The sequence below is a fragment of the Artemia franciscana genome, chromosome 14, assembly GCF_032884065.1.
Source record: "Artemia franciscana chromosome 14, ASM3288406v1, whole genome shotgun sequence".
NCBI lineage: Eukaryota > Metazoa > Arthropoda > Branchiopoda > Anostraca > Artemiidae > Artemia > Artemia franciscana.
This window is the reverse complement of record NC_088876.1, coordinates 34,227,951-34,246,325: the sequence shown is the minus strand read 5'-3', so window position 1 is coordinate 34,246,325 and position 18,375 is coordinate 34,227,951. Positions and strand designations below refer to the sequence as shown.

Here is an 18,375-nt window from a genome sequence, read left to right as displayed (position 1 = left end):
GAGGAAGATGCTCAAAGAGTGTGTGCCAAAAAACTTGCTGCTGATAGAGAAAGTCAGAAAAGAAAGCGTGCCGAGGAATCAAAAGAACAGCAAGGAAACAGGCTTGAGGCTGATAGAGAAAGAAAGAACAGAAAGCGTGCCATTCTCAGGTGAGAATCATAAATTTTTACAATTGTACTTCATCAGTGATAGAAATTCTGAGTTGAATGCATTTATGATACGATAATGCATTGTGTCGATAACAACGTTGGAGAAATTTTCTTTTTGGATGCGCCAGGAGGTACTGTTAAAACATTTGTGATAAAACTGATTCTGGCATCAATTCGATCAAAAAATGATATAGCGTTGGTAATTGCGTCGTCCGGAATAGCCGCAACATTGCTGCCTGGTGGAAGAACTGCTCATTCCGCTTTGAAATTGCCTCTGAATTTGCATTCTATAGAAACTCCCACGTGCAATATTTCCAAATCATCTGGGATGGGTAAAGTATTGCAGCAATGCAAACTTATTATTTGGGATGAGTGCACAATGGCACACGAAAAATCGCTCGAGGCTCTGGATCAATGCTTGAAAGATTTGCGAGGGAATTCGAAACCCTTTGGCAGCACATTAATATTGCTTGCGGGAGATTTCAGGCAAACATTACCTATAATACCTAGATCAACTCCTGCAGACGAAATGAATGCTTGCCTGAAAAATTCTAATTTATGGGCACACGTAAAAACGTTAAAATTAACTACAAATATGCGTGTCCGATTGCAAAACGATGACTCTGGTCAAACATTTTCAGATCAATTGCTGGCAATTGGAAACGGAAAGCTCCTAGTAGACTCAATTTCAGGACGTATACAGCTACCTGCTGATTTATGTAATTTAGTGACGTCCAAAAATCAATTGATTGAAAAAGTATTTCCGAATATTCTAAAAAATTATAAAAATAATAAATGGCTAAGTGAAAGAGCGATTCTCGCACCCAAAAATATAGACGTCCACGAAATCAACAATATTGTTTTGACCAAGATTCGAGACCAGGCAGTCCTTTATATAAATCTATATATAATAATCCATATTATATATTTATATAAATCCATATATAAATCTATCTATATTCACAGGTGGGACACAGGGACACAACTACAATGGCGCGTAACTAATATGGCGCGTAACGACTTACGCGCGCGGGGGGCTTGGGGGGGGGCGCGAAGCGTCCCACCAACTAGGTGTTGGGGTGGTGCGAAGCGCCACCCCAACAGCTAGTATATATGTATAAATAAGTTGTCTGTGTGTGTGTGTCGAGAGACGTCTTGTTTGTGTGACGACCGGGACAAAAATGACGACCGGGACACAGGGAATAATAATGACGACCGCGACACTCAAAGAGAAATTACAGACTGGGACACCGGGACACAAATGACGACCGGGACACAGGGAAACGACAACAACGGGGACGCCGGGGGGCACAGGGGGATATATAAATGACGACGGGGACACAGGGAATGTTCGATTAGCAATCACCATCAACAAAGCTCAATGGCAATCATTAGAATAATGAGGTATAGATCTGAATACAGATTGTTTTTCCCATGGACAATTATATGTTGCATATTCAACAGTCGGTAAACATGACAATCTATTTATATGCACAGACAATGGGACAGCCAAGAATGTTGTATATTCGCAAGTTTTACGTAGTTAAAAAATATATATATATATATATATATATATATATATATATATATATATATATATATATATATATATATATATATACCTATATTCACAGGTGGGACACAGGGACACAACTTCAATGGCGCGTAACGACTTACGCGCGGGGGGGGGGGCTTGAGGGGGTGTGAATTGCCCCCACCAACTAGGTGTTTGGGTGCCGCGAAGCGCCACCCCAACACAAAAATGAAGACCGGGACACAGGGAATATAAATGACGTCCGCGACACTCAAAGAGAAATTACAGACTGGGACACCAGGACACAAATGACGACCGGGACACAGGGAAACAACTACAACGGGGGGGGGGCACAGGGGGATATGTAAATGACGACGGGGACACAGGGAATGTTCGATTAGCAATCACCATCATATGTCTATCTATATTCACAGGTGGGACACAGGGACACAACTACAATGGCGCGTAACGACTTACGCGTGCGGGGGGGGCTTGGTGTGGGGGGAGCGCCCCCACCAACTAGGTGTTAGGGTGGCGCGAAGCGCCACCCCAACAGCTAGTATAAAAATATAAATATATATAAAATATTTATATATTATATATATTATATAAATTATAATATATAAAAATAATTACACTATAAAATAGCAACGATTATTCAGACAATACAAACAACATACAACAAACAACATATATACTACAAACAACAATTACACAGACATAATAAAAACAACAATTGCAGAGACAAAACAAACAACATAAGTCAATAATCAACATATAGTAAAATGTAACAAACAACATCTATAAAACAAACAACAATTTCACAGACAAAGTAAACAACAATTACAGAGACAACACAAACAACATGTAGTATTAAAGAACGCATAACGAACAACAGTTACACCGGCAACAGAAACAATATATAAAATTAACAACATAGAGCAACATGTAATAAAGAAAATATATTTAACAGACAACAATTTCATAGACATAAAATAAACAACAATTACACAAGCAACGTGTAACAATAAACAACACATAATATTAAACAACGCATAGCAAAAATCTTATACAACAAACAACAGTCACTCAGACAACGCTAACAACATATAACGATTAAAAACATACAGTATTAAACAAAGCATAACAAACATCATATACAACAAACAATAGTAACACAAACAAGGCAAAGAACACAAACAACATATAAAATAAATAACATAGAGGAACATGTAAAATTAACAACATGTAACATGTTGAATAAACATGTAACATAGAGGAACAATATAAAATAAACAACAATTAAACAAACAACATATAACAATATATAAAAGAAACAACAAATACAGAAATGACAAAAACACAAACATGATCCTACACAAAGCTAGCACTATGATGCATTGCGAGATGGAGGAATCGTGCCCGATTACGAAACATATACCCGCACCCAGTCGCCAATAACTCAACATAAAAACCCTCTCTACCAAACATTTTAATTCTCCTATCATTTAGTTCTTCACTTTCAGACATCAAGTGATATACATTTCATTGAAAACTCAAAATATAGGATAAAAATACGGACAAGCTTTTGACCTTTCTCTTTCAATAAATTTTTCTTCTTTGGTCATGTGGCCTCGTTTCAATTAATAACTTTGTTTTCCTTTTATTTAAAGCCACCTTAAAAATATATCGTCACCCCAGATCTCCTTCGACAGACATTAAAGATCCAGTAAAAATCATACCAGCAGGAAATTGTATAACGATGTATTTTCGCATAGTTCTATGTTTTATTTTCGTTACAAATCGAGTTATAGCATCACATAAAATTAGTTTTAGTTATAATAGTATATGAGAAAAAAACAACAAAGGGGGGTAAAAATCAATGAAAAGACTACAAACGAGATTGCGGCCAGTAGGAAGAAAAGATGAAAGACCAAAACAACGCGGATATTTCGCCTGTATGCAAACTAGGCGTTCTCGGTACAAGAGAAACAAAGATAAAACACTGAACTAAAAACAAATAAAACCACCACCAATATCAATAAATACATTTGTTGCAACTGATCCACATAGGTAAAAGAAGCTATTAATATAATCCTCTTGTTAGCTATTATTGAAGCAATTCTTCAATTTTGAAAAGACAACCATAAATTGGGTCTATATTTAAATTTCCTGTGTCCGTATTTATTGAAAGAATGAGAAAAACCTCACCCACTGAGAAAAACCCCTTATCATTAGAAACAGCCGTGGTCTCATCAAGTTGTACAAAATGTTCGGGATGAAAGAAGGCTTTCTTAATTGTAGTTTTTTTTTCTGTTGAATTGCGATGCTCAACAAATCTTTAAATAAACTGTTGGAGAGTTCTACAAATACAAACACAAGAACAAGGAATTTTATACACCCCATTAACTAAATCTCCCGGGCTAAATACTTCCCAGACTTAAGGAAACGACCTACTGGTCTGACCGATTGGAAACATCTATCAATGTTATGTTTAAGCAAAATTCGTTTGAGCATCTCCCCCAAAATAGGTACATAAGGCAAAGCAATGAAACTTTTAGACACATTTAATTCTGAAGATTGCGAAACTCCAATAACCCTATTGTTATGTTTAATGTGAACTTTTTATTCTTTTATCAATGAATTTAATCTATTAAATATTGAACTATTGAAAAATAGAATATCCCTATAACAACAATTAAATACAACCTAATACAACAATTTAGAATCTAAACCCCTGGAAACAAATTCTGAAAGCTCTATCCACCAGTGAAATCGCAACCCTCGTTTCACTGAAATAGGGTGGCACGAATAAAAATTCAAATACCTATCACTGTGTTTAGGCTTTCTATATATTGAGAACAGTAAATGGAAATCACCTTTAATTATTAAGATATCAAGTAAAGATATTTCTCGATATCTTATTAATTAAATTTAATAATTATCGTCATTTTCTGTTCCTGTACGTTAATATCTATTATATTTTTGTTTGTATTTATTGTTTATTTAATTTCTGTTCGTTTTTTGTTTCATTTATACTTCAATAGCAATTTTTTTAAGCTTTATTTGCATATTCAATTTAAGCATTGCTCGCTTTAAGGTTTATTTATTCGTTTATATTAGTACTTGTATGTTTCTTTGCTATGATTGTTGATTTAATTTCTGTTCGTTTTGGGTTTCATTTATTCTTTGATAGTGATTTCTCGTCGTTTTGAGTTTGAATTTTAACAGATATTTGTATCTGCTGACCTTAACTTTAATATGGCCTTTACTTTTCTTTGAAAATTACCCTGTATATGTTGTAAGTCAGTATTCTTTGATAATGATTTCTGGTCGTTTTGAGTTTGAATTTTAACAGGTATTTGCAGGGTTGCCACCTGCTCCTGTCCAAAGTGTGCTATTTTTCTCAAGAACAGGGTGCTACATAAGTGCTACACAAAATTTTTGCTAAATATGCAATTTTCGCGTAATCCTGCTTGGTGTTGATCAATTAAAACTTTTAGTCGCGTTTTCGATCACACAAAGATTACAGCATTTCTACGAATACCTTTGTTATTTTCACTAAAACATTGTACGCACATGCGTAATAAGCTGCGTGGCGCTTTGAGTTGCCAGCGATGGAAAAATTGTACTCTTTTTAGTACATTTTTTTCAAAGTAGTGAGTTGGTAGTGCATTTGAAAAAAGTAGTACTTTTGCAGTACATTTTAAGAAAAGCAGTACTTTTTGAAAATAAATGTACTCTTTCTTCCAAAGGTGATCTAGTTGTATTTTGTCATAAATATGTTATCAGATTACCTTAAATTTAGTATTTGTAAGCTATTCAAATGAAGACAGCTATACAAAATTACGAAACATCTAAATGTCTAAAAACATTTGTTTTTGATATGTTATTCAAAACTTCCAAAAATTATTTCAAGGTGTTTCAAGCGGGATCACACGAGGTTAAAATAAATTATTGTTAGTTAGAATCTTCAAGCCCGGCTTCATTTTCCAGACGCCTGGGGCTTCCGGACAGTCAAGCCAACCCTTCCGCATTTTCATGATAATTATGATAGCTAATGTCACTGTCTACCAGTGTTTCCTAGATGTCCCTTTCAAATATCTATCTTTGCTTCACAGTCGCAACTGTCAATCAAAGCCAGGCTTCACTTTTCGGATTCCAGACAGCCGTTTTTGTCAAGATCTATTTTTCCTTACGCGGCATACGTGGCGCGTTTAGAGTACAAACTACGGCTGCGACAGTGCAGAACGTCTTCTTGCACCTTCTTACTCATATTTGAACTATATTTTCGAACCAGTTTTACTATAGCTGTCCAGTTTATCAAGTTGCAGTTGCATTGCATTACACACTGCATACAATTCGAGAGTAGTTTACGCTAATTTCGAAGAGTCTTCATCTTTCAGTGAACTGAACTTAGTGAACTGAGGTAGTTTTTAGAGGCAAAGATTTCCGAGGCTAAAGGTTTTTTCTAGCAGAAAAACAAGAGAAAAATACCCCCAGATTTAAGCAATGCGTGAAGCATGTGGTCGAAAGCAGGACTATTATTCGATTCATCTAGCAAAACTAGGCAGTAAAGAGGCTTTAAAGGCACAGTAAACTTGACTAGGCAACTTTCGGCCATCAAACCGGCCAGGGGGGCTTAGATAAATGTACAGGGACTTATTGTCGACAGGACCCCCCTTCTTTGTTATCTCGAAACCCCTCCTTATTGTTCCCAGAGCTAGCTGGCAGGCCCTTGCCCCTTATGCACTGTAACTATGCACTTATGTACTGTCAAAGTTCGCCTTTTTACGTGTAGACCATAGTCAAACGTCACACCGGTAAAACGGCGTGGGCTCAATTCCTAGTTGCGGCACACAAACCTTATGCTTTTTTTTTCTACTAAACCAAAAATCGAATTTTCGGAAACTGCCCGGAAACTGCAATGGTCGTAACTAGAATTTTTCTTACTCTCAATATTGACTCAGGGCACATTCTTGATATGTCAGCTAGCTCCCTGAGTCAACTTTGAGTCAAGTTTACTGTTCCTTTACGGATGCCCAGCTTTTTTTTTTATCCAAATCACTGGTTTATTAGAGATCATTTTTATTGTACTACAGATCATTTTCGAAAAAAATAAGAATGACTCTTGAATCAGTCGCAAAAATCTATTTCCTCTTCCTCATTTTGATCGACGCCAGTTGCGTTGCTACAAATGAGATTTATGTTCGTGGATCTCGATGCTCCCTTCCACTTCTGGAATGAAAGACGAAGACTGTCATCTATTTTCCAGGATTTGCTGCTTCCAGCATCGGCGGAGCATCTGATCACATATTGCTTTGCAAACATCAGTGCACTCACAGTTTCAGTTTGGAGACGATTTCTAATTTTTGTTTTCAAACTGTTCAAAATAGAAAATTGCCTTTCTGCGCTTGCGCTGGAATGAGGAAGAGCACACAATGTCAACATGAACTTGGAAATTTCCAAATATACTGGCCTAGATATGCAGTCCTTGACGTCACTCAGCTGCTTCCAAACGATTCCAGGATCATCGCTGGGTTCAAATTTCGGGAGATCCTCTTTTACTCGGCCAGCTTAGTCTATTGAACTTCCAGCTTATCTCGTAGAGTGTCACTTTCACCTTTGCTGTCGCCAAGCAGGTTCGGGAAACGGATCATGAGTGGAAAATAGTATCCACTTTTCCAGAAACGGCCACGGTAGGATCTATACAACGAAGGTTCACCAATGTTTCATCTTTGTAATCAATTATTATTGATACCTGCAAGCACACTTCGACGAGAAAGCTCAAACAGTTTGTATGGATTGTTTGCACTTGCTGCCTATTCAGCTGACCTGCGCTAGATGATGTAGCGATATAGTTCAGGGTGTTCGGCCCAAGCTTGAGCTCCTCCAGTTTTAGGAAATTTGGTGGAGTTAGTTTGACCCTGAATGGATCTCCTGCGATTGCTATTGCTTCTTTTGTCACAAAGCATCTCAAAAGAGCAAGATAGGTCACTCTGGAACTCTGCAAGAGCCTATGAATGGGAGTTTTACTGCTCTGGAACTCTATATTCAGTTCGTTTACCTTTTCAAGGACAAAGGCAATAAAGTACAGGTAACCTTTAATCTTTGGGTCCTTCATACAAGCCAAAATCCGACTTGCCTGTTCTTTCGAAGATTTATCTCCTGCTGCATCACCTTCTCCGTGGCTTGCGATTCTCTTGACATTGGCTTCCAATGATGGCCATCTTGTGTTTGCCACTTGAAGTAGGCGGTGGCTCTCTACACGTGCAAATTCTTGACACTTTTTAAACTCTTCCTGGCGCTTTGGGCTGCTTGCAATATAGTTTACAATGTCGTGATTGAATACTTCCAAACCCTCTGGTAGCTTTTTGGTGGCGTATGTTGTACATAACGCGAGCGAGTGACTTGTACAACCAAGAATGAACAAATTTGGTACTTCCTCTTTAAGCAGCACCCCTAGTCCTTTCACAGACCCAGTATTCACACTAGCATTATCGAAGCCTATACCCATTAAATTTTGTATAGGTATACCAAGGTCCGAAAGACATTTCATAATCAGGTTCTTCTGGCCGGCACTTGACGCGTCGTGCACGTCAAGAAGACCCAAAAAAACTTCACGAACATTGTAATTAGCATCCACATAATTTGCAATGATGACCAAAACTTTGGTCCATGACTTGTCCGTAGATTCATCTACAATAATGGCGAACTTGTTATTCCTTAACCAATTTGCAAGCTGCACTTTTTCCTCTGTGGCAAGAACATTCTTGATTATTCCAGTTGTCTTGGTTCTCGACGAGGCTAATGCTTGGCAAACAGCATCAGTTGGGAACTCATGACTTGTAGCAATGAGTCAGTTTTTCTTATAGAAATATCCTCTTTGGCAACCAAACCTGCCAGGCGTAGCTCAGCATCTTTAACTGAATCGTCAAAAAGCTGCTTCTTCTGCACTTCCGGTTTTTGCACAAACTGGTCAACAGGCACTGTGCATTTCATAGCCTGCACGTTTTGCTTGTGAAATATAGACTTGACATGTCTTTTGACATTGTAGATACTTCCTCGAATATCTTTCTTGCATAAATTACAATGAGCATGCTGACTGTTCATATCAGATTTACTAATAAACCCATCTAGTTCAGGATCCATTTTCCACTTATCACAGAATTTATTTCGATTTTTGATTTTTCTGGGCATGTTGGATATTTTCGGCTTCTTCTGGTTAGTACTCTGTTTGTTTGGCTTCAGACTACTCTTGCGTTTTCTCGCTTCTTGATTATCAGTTGAGCTAGATTCGGAGGTTTCTTCATCATCAGATGATTCAGAAGAGGAAGGGGAACTGTCGATTTTTACAACTGATTCAGAATCAGAGAACGAATCGGATTTATTCTTGTTCTTATTGGCTAGGAACTGAGTCAATGTACTTTGTTTCATGGCTGCAAAAAAAAGAAAAACACATTTGAACAAGCATGTGTTTCAGTCAATGGCTGAAAATTAATGGGATCAAAATTAAAAGAACAGCTTTTTGTTATTTAGATTGAGATTGATAGACAGGGTCTCCAGGTTTGTAGGCCTACCACAACATATGCAGCATTTGTTTGTTAAATATTAATATAATGGGAATTTTTAGTTTGAAACAAAACCTTAAAACCATGTAAAAATTACAGAAGCCTTAATAACAACTTTGGCACCCGTTTCTAGGTGGCATTAGTAACAGTAATAGAACTTACAAAATAAATTTCCGATCTCATTAGTAATATGTAGAAATGTCACCAAATGTTGACTTGACACTTTGATAGTAGCCTACCCGCTACCTCATTCTTACCGGGTTTTTAGTTTTTTGTCTAGTTTAGTTGCTCTGAGGGAAGCACGCTTCCACAAATGTTTGAATGAAAACCAATGAAAACATAAAACAATCTTCAAACCATAAAAGAAAATACTGATTTCCACTTCAAATGGAAACAGACAGTAGTTCAAGCCACTTTTTGAGATTTGTATAGCCCAGACAAAGGATTTGAGGAAATATATTGTAATGTGTCAAGGTATCATCTAAACCTGTTGATCCAACATTTTGTGACATTTTCTTGAACCAGACAGTTAGATCGGTAATTTGTTTACTTATTATTTTTATTTCAGTGTTATAAATTCCCTTCTATGATTGTACAGTCCAGTTAGAGCACATCTGAACTCTTTCAAAGTAAAATAGACATAGAAAAAGCAATTCTGCTACTTAAAAAAAAACCAATAATTTAATTGAGTTTGTGACCACAGCAGTTTTAAACAGGTCAGAAGAGCTTAAATTTGATTAGGAATTAAAAAAATATGATTGAAACCGTGAAAATACAGTTTTGAACAGGATAAATGGCAGACACTGACCTTTCATCTTCATCTGGACACAAAATGGAATTCTCCATTGCTTTGCTCAAAAACAAAGGCAGGGCAAAAAGCATTTGACATACCAAAAGATAGACATGGACTCCAGCTACAATCTGATCAAGAGAGCAAGTACACAAGAAAATTACGGAAGATGAAAGAATTGTTTTTAGCAATTAAGTATTGGTAAGTATGGTCCTAAAATGGCTAAAAGATGCTAACCTAAGCTTAAGGTCACCCTCTTGTACCTGAATTCGCCTGTACACTTCACTCAGATGCTCTTGTATCATGATTTTTTTTTACCATTTCTTTAACCAACAAAACTGAAATTATTGCAGTAAGCTGTCAGTAAGTCTCACCTGTCTACCTCCATTAAAATCCATACGTCAAGCACAATTTGAAATTGGCACCAAGCGAGTTTTCTTTTCCTGAGGAAAAATCAAGTTGCTTCAACAGAAGTTGAAATTCCCACTTAAGAGAACTTATCAAACTAGAAAGCTCAGCAGAAGATCCTCCTCCAGTCTTTTTAAATCCCCTCACTTGCTGACACTGGTCCTAATATTTTTTTTCCCGAAAATTGTAGCACTAAGGTGCTACATTTTTCCAGACTTTCCGAAATAGTGCTACATTTTACCCTGGTCGTGCTACGGTGCTACATAGGCAAAAATAGTGCTACAATTAGCACTATAGTGCTACAGGTGGCAACCCTGGGTATTTGTATCTGCTGACCTTGAGTTTAATATGGCCTTTACTTTTCTTTGAAAATTACCCTGTATTTGTATCTGCTGACCATAAATTTCATATGGTATTTACTTTTCTTTGAAAAACTTATTTTTTGTATATTAATTATCTAAAAACTCTGCAGCCATGGCCGTATCTAGGATTTTGTTATTCTTTTTTTTGGGGGGGGGGGAGTACAAAAAAGTTTAAAGCATCAAAAATGTATTTTTTATGCATTTTCATTATGCTAATACGAGTCGAACAAACGTTTCGGGGGAGGGGAAATCAAATGCCCTAACCCTTCCCCTTGATTAAACTCTTCCCCTAACCTGTCGGCCTTGACTGCAGCTTTGCTCATTTCCCTCTCCCCTGTACTTTCCATTTTTTTCTGAATAGGCTGTTTTCCAGGCCCGCACATTGATTTTGAGCGTCTTCAGAATCTCGTTTGTCGTTTAAAGGCTCGGCCTCTGTTTCCAGAATTTTGGCGAGAAAATAACCCTGCTATTCGACTTCTTCGAGAAACAATAGAGGACTGCTGGGATCAAGACTCGGAAGCTCGCTTGACAGCGGTCTGTGTCGAAGAAAGATTTACGGAAATGACTATTCTTTGGGAAAGGACGAAAGGTACTTGCATGTATTATTGTGTAATGTGTTATAATATTATATAACATATATATATATATATATATATATATATATATATATATATATATATATATATATATATATATATATATATATATATATATATATATAATATAAAAATATAAAGAAAATAAGAAAAAAGATTTATTATTATTATTTAAATATAATATTTATATATCAAACATAAGCTTAATTTAATAGTTCATGGGTAAAACTAGAGCTTTTTTGTTCTTAATGCCAAAAAAGCACGATCTTTACACTCTATACACAGAGGTGAAGTCCCTCCTGGATTCATTCCTAAGAAGTATAAAATTAATTATCGCTACTATAATAATACATATATATATATATATATATATTATGTATATATATATATATATATATATATATATATATATATATATATATATATATATATATATGTATATATATGTATATATATATATATATATATATATATATATATATATATATATGTATATATATATGTATATATATATGTATATATATATGTATATATATATATATATATATATATATATATATATATATATATATATATATATATATATATATATATATATATATATATATATATATATATATATATATATATATATATATATATATATTAAGAACAAAAAAGCTCTAGTTTTACCCATGAACTATTAAATTAAGTTTATGTTTGATATATAAATATTATATTTAAATAATAATAATAAATCTTTTTTCTTATTTTCTTTATATTTTTCCATATTATGCTCCGTCTTTTTCAATTTTTTGTAGACGGTTTTCAATTAAATGAATTGTATACAACCTATTGGATTAAATTATAAATATATTATAATTCTTACAGATCAAATTATTTCTAATAATTTATAGCTCTTATAATTTATTACTATCAAATAATTTTTATATTTACTATATTTTAAATTATTTCATAAGCGTTAAATGAAATTATTTTATGCAAAAAATATTACGATTGTTTCGTATCTTTCTATCATTTGGTCGTTTTGCCGGATTTTCTTCACGGGGCTCGATTTTTTCTTTTCTGAAACGAAGTGATATATAGCTCGTCTCAGGAAGATGGCTGACGTCGGGTCCTGCTGTTTGTCGAACGATTCATCAGTGGCTGTCACTTTTGAAATATTTTCTTGTTACGTGCCATCAAAGAAACTTTTGAAAAATTTCGCCTCCTCAGCGAAGTACCTCAAGGTTGTAAGCAACCTAAAAAAGAATATATGCCTGCAGAACTTGAAATCTTGTATTCATCGTCTGAGCTTTTTGTGAAATTCGTAGCAGCGAACCCCTTGTGAATATTCTTCATGCTAATCTGTAAAGCTTACTTCTCACTGTTTTAGCTAGACTTCTGAAACCTGACATTCTCACGTCTGCTGATGGAATTTTTACCAGTTTGCTTGAGAACTCAGACAACTATTTGCAGGACACTAATGTAGGTAAGCAAGTGAGCTTGTCTTTTATGCTCAGAAACTCAGCTTGGTAGAAAGACAAGGATTCCGTATAAAGGCGCGAAGGTATTTCAAGGCAGCTGCTGAACACTTGATCAAGAAGTGCCTCATCTTGAGGTTTCGCTTGAGAGATCCCAGTAGGAGTTAATATTTCTGCGAGCTCAGTTTAACCAACGCCATTATATACCGACCATTTGTGGCATCAAGTCTTCTCTATGATAGACACTTTTGATGGGCGAAAATATACGCTTTTGTCCGAGCTTGATATTATTTTATAACAGTGCTTACATTAACAGCGGTTTTTTGCTCTCGGGAAGACTTTTTCTGTGGGACAGAGCCTCCATATCAGAAAGAGTCCTGAATTCAAATCTGTTTGTAATTGATGAATTGAACACATGAAGGCAAACCTGAAATATTTCCTATTCCCAAAGAGTTGTTGACTTTGGTTAGGTTAGCTTGATCAAAATACTTAGACTATTGAAAACAAGGCAAAGGAACAAGCTTCTGAACGAAGCGACCAAGACCAAGAGAATGAAAGAGAACTAAACCTAGTTGACATTTCAAGTAAAAAAAAAAAAAAGCTAGATAGACTTGAGGAATCGTTACAAGGAAAGGGGGCCTCTGAAAAGCAAAGACAAGCAATCATTGATGGCCTCTTGAAAAAGGCCACCGATTGCTTACAGAGAGAGGTGGCTTCGAAAGATTCTGTGGACACCGCCCTGGCTAATTCCCCACAAGATAGTGCCTCTCACTGAAATGAGATGATCATCATTTTTATACAATTCTAAAAAGGGCTTATTCCAGGTTTGCCTCTCACTCACTCTGACCATCTGTCTTGGCTTTTTTCTACAATTAGCCATGGCAGATAGTCCGAGTGAGTGAGAGGCAAATCTGTCCTACGGCTTTTTTAGGATGGTATAAAAATGATGTCATTTCATTTGTTGATAAATAAGTCCGTCCATGCGTCATTCCTAGCGGAAGATGAAAAAAAAAAATGAAACAGATGAAAAAGAGCGGGCTGACATACAAAAGAGGAAGTGGGAACTGATAAGCAAGTTCCTCAATATCTCAAGAAGTCGAAGAAGTGAAGAGTTAGCTTGCGAAATGAAGTCTTATGGATTTTTACTTATTTCTAGTCTTGAAGTTGCTTTTCTTTTTTTGTGTAAATAAACATAACTGAAAGTTTGAACAGAAAGAAAATGGAAAAACAAAGACAACTGACCTGTCTCCCCAGAAAATGAGCTCCTTCCGAGGTTCATGAATATGATGATTCTTAGGGTGACTTGGCAACCGCTTCTGATTCATGAGCAAAGGAATGTTTTGACCATGAATGGCAATCAAGATTCCTTCCCACTTTAGTCACTATTGGTCCCTTTTCTAATGAGCAGGAATCATTCCGAGCCCTGATATTAAGATCAATTGCCAAAATTCTTTGGTACATAAAAGTACGATGGTCAAGTCTCATAAAAACCACTCAGATGCTTGTGTCTATCTTATATTCTAATTCCTTTTTGAAAAATTGATTCATTTAGGTTATCCGCTGACAATACGCATGTTTATAAGCGTATTTATACGCATATAAATTCTTGTATTCTTAGAAAAGATAGTGGTAATCCTTGAAAGAATCTTCTAGTTAGCAACTTGTTGCAATGACAGATACAAAAGAGGAAGCGGGGCTGCCCACTTACTGTTGCTCTAGTTGTTAGTTGAACTTTTAAAATCTGCTAAGCGAAAAAGTGATAAAACTAATCAACTACCGCCCTTCCCAAAATCTTAGGTCCGTGACTTACGGCACCTGCTACATTGAAAATCTTACAGTTGGTCCCTGGAGCTGTCCGGAATCGAAAAAAAAAAAAAAAATCTAAAATTTATTTTGGGTATGATTTCGTTTCTATGTAAAACCTTAGGTAGATTTTAGTATTTTGCCTTACTTTACTTTTGTTATTATTCCTTTATTTATTTTTGTATGTTCTCATTGAGTTTTTAATTCCACATGTCAAAAAGAGCATGTGAGCTACTTAATGCAGTGAAGCTTTTAGGGAAGGGAAAGCTTCCCACTTGCCTTGAGTGCACTTGTTACTTAAACTTTTAAATATCCGCTTAGTAAAAAAGGACATGATATTATAATAATCAGCAACCCCAAATCCTGGTTTCGTGGCTTACTGCCACACGCCAGACTTAAGATCTCTCAGGTGTCCTGCGTAGCTGACCACAGCAGTAACGGAGAAATAAAATTGGATTTTTTTTTTTTTTTTTTTTTTAATTTACCTAATTGAGCTCTAAACTCTGCTTATGTCCAAAAAGAGACTGTGAGTTAGCAGCTTGCTGTAGTGGTAGATTCAGGAGAGGGGGTGCTCCCCACCTGCATTGGGTTAAGTTGTTACTTCAACTATTCAACGTGTTTTAAGTAAAAATCAGTCATAAGATTCAAGTAAGCCATCACCAAAAAATCCAGACTTACAACACCTGCTACATTTGAGATCTTACAGGTGTCACCACGTAGCTTGCCAGAGTAGTGCCAGAGAATTATTCTTGCTATATTGGTAGATTCAGGGGAGGTAGATTCAGTGCTCCCCACTTGCCTTGAGCGCAGTTATTACTTAAACTATTCAAAATCTGTTAAGTAAAAACAAATCATAAATTTCTAATAAGTATCCACCTAAAATCCAGGATTCGTGACTAACAGTACCTACTTTATTTGAGATCATGCTGGTATTTTTTATTAGGCTAGTAGCTAATATAGCTTTTACTCTTATGTTTTAATCTACCTTTGTTTATATTTGTATATTATTATTTTCATATAAATTCATTTATATATTTCACTTTTAATTCACCTCATTGAGCTTGTAACTCTTACGTCTAAATTTTCACTAAAAAAAATTATTTACAGGCCACACCCAGGGATTGACAAATTTGGGGACCGAGCCTCTAAAGCATGCTGTGATAACTAGGAATTCTTTTCTTGACAGTCATAAATTTATTAGTAAGTAATTTTGGTATCCCTGTATTACAAAATGCTGCTATACTCTGCTGGAAAGATTTGCCTCAATAAGCTTTTAGGAACGCGTCGTTTAATGAAGTAACTTCCTGCACCCACACATCCTATGTTTGTGACTTTAGTGCGAGTGCTACGTAGTAAAATAATTTGTGTAAAGTATTTTATTATGGGGTAATGGTGGTTCAGGCGTCTCTTGTGCCTGAGGCGAAATGTTGACTATTCCCCCCCCCTCATGTCTCCCACAAACTTTTCAGGCCACATTTTAACAAAGTTTTTATTTACCTTGCCTTTGATTTTAGCTCCGCCTGTGCCCCCCTGAGGCACCAAGGGCATCAAGAAGGAGCCACCAATTATCCCTCAGATTTGCTGCTGCCGTGATTTCTTCCCATTCTGGTTAAACAGAGGTGTGCGAGTTGCTTAGATACCTTTGGTAGGTCAAGTGCAGTGTGCGTTTAGGGTCTTCTCTAGCTACGAGTCTCCAGTAGTCCAGTAGTCAGTAGTCTATGGTTGTCCTTACTGAGGACATGTCCCACCTTCCGACTCTGGCGATGGTCGGCTACAAGAGACTGTTGCGTCATCCTCTGTGACCGGTGTATATTCAATACTCTACGAAAACACGAGTTTTCAAAAGCCAAGACCCTTCTTTTTTGTTCTTGATTCAGGTGCCATATTTCTGCTGCGTAGGGTAGCATTGACAAAACATTGCTGTTAAAAACGAGTATCTTCCAGTGCAGAGAATATCTCTGAGATCTCCATACTTGATGTAGTTTGTTGAAGGCGCCATTTGTCTGTCCGATTCCGGTTAGTTCTTCTTTCACTATCGATCCATTGTTGTCGATGATTCTTTCTAGGTATTATACTTTCAACATCCTGGTCACCACATTTAATGGACACAGGAGAGTCACTAGTCGCCATGCAGTTGGTTTTCTCAGCATTTACACGTAGGCCAAGATTGTTTGCCTTTACAATGACCTTATTTAGTAATTCTGAAGCCGCTTTTTGCTTTACTCAAGTACTGCTAAGCTGTTTGCAAAGTCAATATCATTGACCTGGACTACGGGGCTTAATCTGATACCCCCTGTCTCTTTGTTATGCATGACTTAGTCAATCATTATCGCAAAAAGTAATGGTGATATAACACATCCCTGTTTTACTCCTTATAAAATCCGGAAGAAACGAGTTTGACCCTCTGGTGTCTTGACCCTCATAAATACCCTCATAAATGGTGGTAATAATCGTTACTATTTTTTTCAGGGATCCCATAATGAATGAGAGTCTTCCATAGGCTTTCACGATCTACGGAGTCAAAAGCCTTCTCGAAGTCCACAAAGATCACGTAAATTTCCAAAAGCCACTCTCTGCTTTCTTCAGTTAGAATTGTGGATATGAGTTCCGTACATGATTAATTTGGCCAGAAGCCATACTGTTCGTCTTGTAAGCGATGCTCAAGTTACCTTTGGATTCTCTGCAGGATAATATGTGAGAGCATATTCACAGGTATTGACAATAAACTTATATCATGTCAGTTTCCCGGCTCGGTAGCGTCTTCTTTTTGAATATCCTGACGAGTGTGCTGCGTTTCCAGTCTCATGGCACTTTAGCTCTTGTCTTAATCCGAGTAAAGAGTAAAGACCAAAGGGAGATACACTAGGATATTGATGCCTTTATGATTCTGCGGATGTGCGGTCCAGTCCCGGTAATTTTCCGTTTTTCAGTTTCTTTGCTGCTTGTCCTATATCACTGGCAGAAGACGGTTCCTTGCTGGTATTCAGGGAGAAGAAGGGAATCTCTAGAATGTCAGGGGACTCTTTTGGGGCGGGTCAATTCAGTAAATTTTCGAAATGATTTGCCCATGACTGCACTCTGTTCTGTCACCAGTACCCTCGATGAATCTGTGACAGGGCCGTCTCCATTTGTCGGTCGTTTCCCTATTATATCATTGGTGATTCTGTAAACGGTTTTGAAGTCTCCTTTTTTTGCTGCTTCTTCTGCCTGCAGTGTTTTACGCTTTAGAAGGTTTTGCTTATCAGTATGGATACTTTGCTTGACAGCTTTGTCAAGAGCTTATACTGCTCGTGTTGGAAAACAAGACAATCAGGGACTTATTGTTGGAGAACAGACACTATCATCTTCTTTCTCTGTTCTATTAGTTGCCACGTTTTCTCGGACAGCCATTGGTCTTTAGAGCTCCTACGAGTGCCCAAGGTTGATTTAGCTATTTCGGGGTAGAATTCTTTCATGACTTCCCATACTGTTTCACAGTCAGCTCCTGTGGTCCAGATCTATTTGGTAGCTCCATTGTGAAAGCTCGTTTTAATGTCTTGGAGTCTAAAAACAGGGTTGGGGCTGTCCTTTTGTTACATATCTTCTTTTAGACAGAATTTGGCCATCATAAGGTTATGATCTGATCCGTTAGCTCCTTTGTAGGCCAGAACATCTTGTAGGCTCGATCGCCATTTTCTGCTGAAAATGAGCAACAGGTGA

At 36.7% G+C, this 18,375-nt stretch overlaps 1 protein-coding gene across 3 annotated transcripts in view; it reads left to right on the top strand.

Annotated features, from left to right (window-relative positions):
• LOC136035630 (activin receptor type-2A-like) overlaps window positions 1-18,375 on the top strand; it is a 130,434-nt gene that overhangs the window by 99,799 nt on the left and 12,260 nt on the right. For 2 of the 3 annotated variants that reach the window (XM_065717524.1, XM_065717525.1), the window contains exons 11-12: window positions 11,188-11,403; window positions 15,784-15,876. In XM_065717524.1, the coding sequence (XP_065573596.1) occupies window positions 11,188-11,403; window positions 15,784-15,876 (309 nt within the window). The remainder of the gene's footprint in view (window positions 1-11,187; window positions 11,404-15,783; window positions 15,877-18,375) is intronic. The other variant, XM_065717526.1, reaches the window with a different exon arrangement.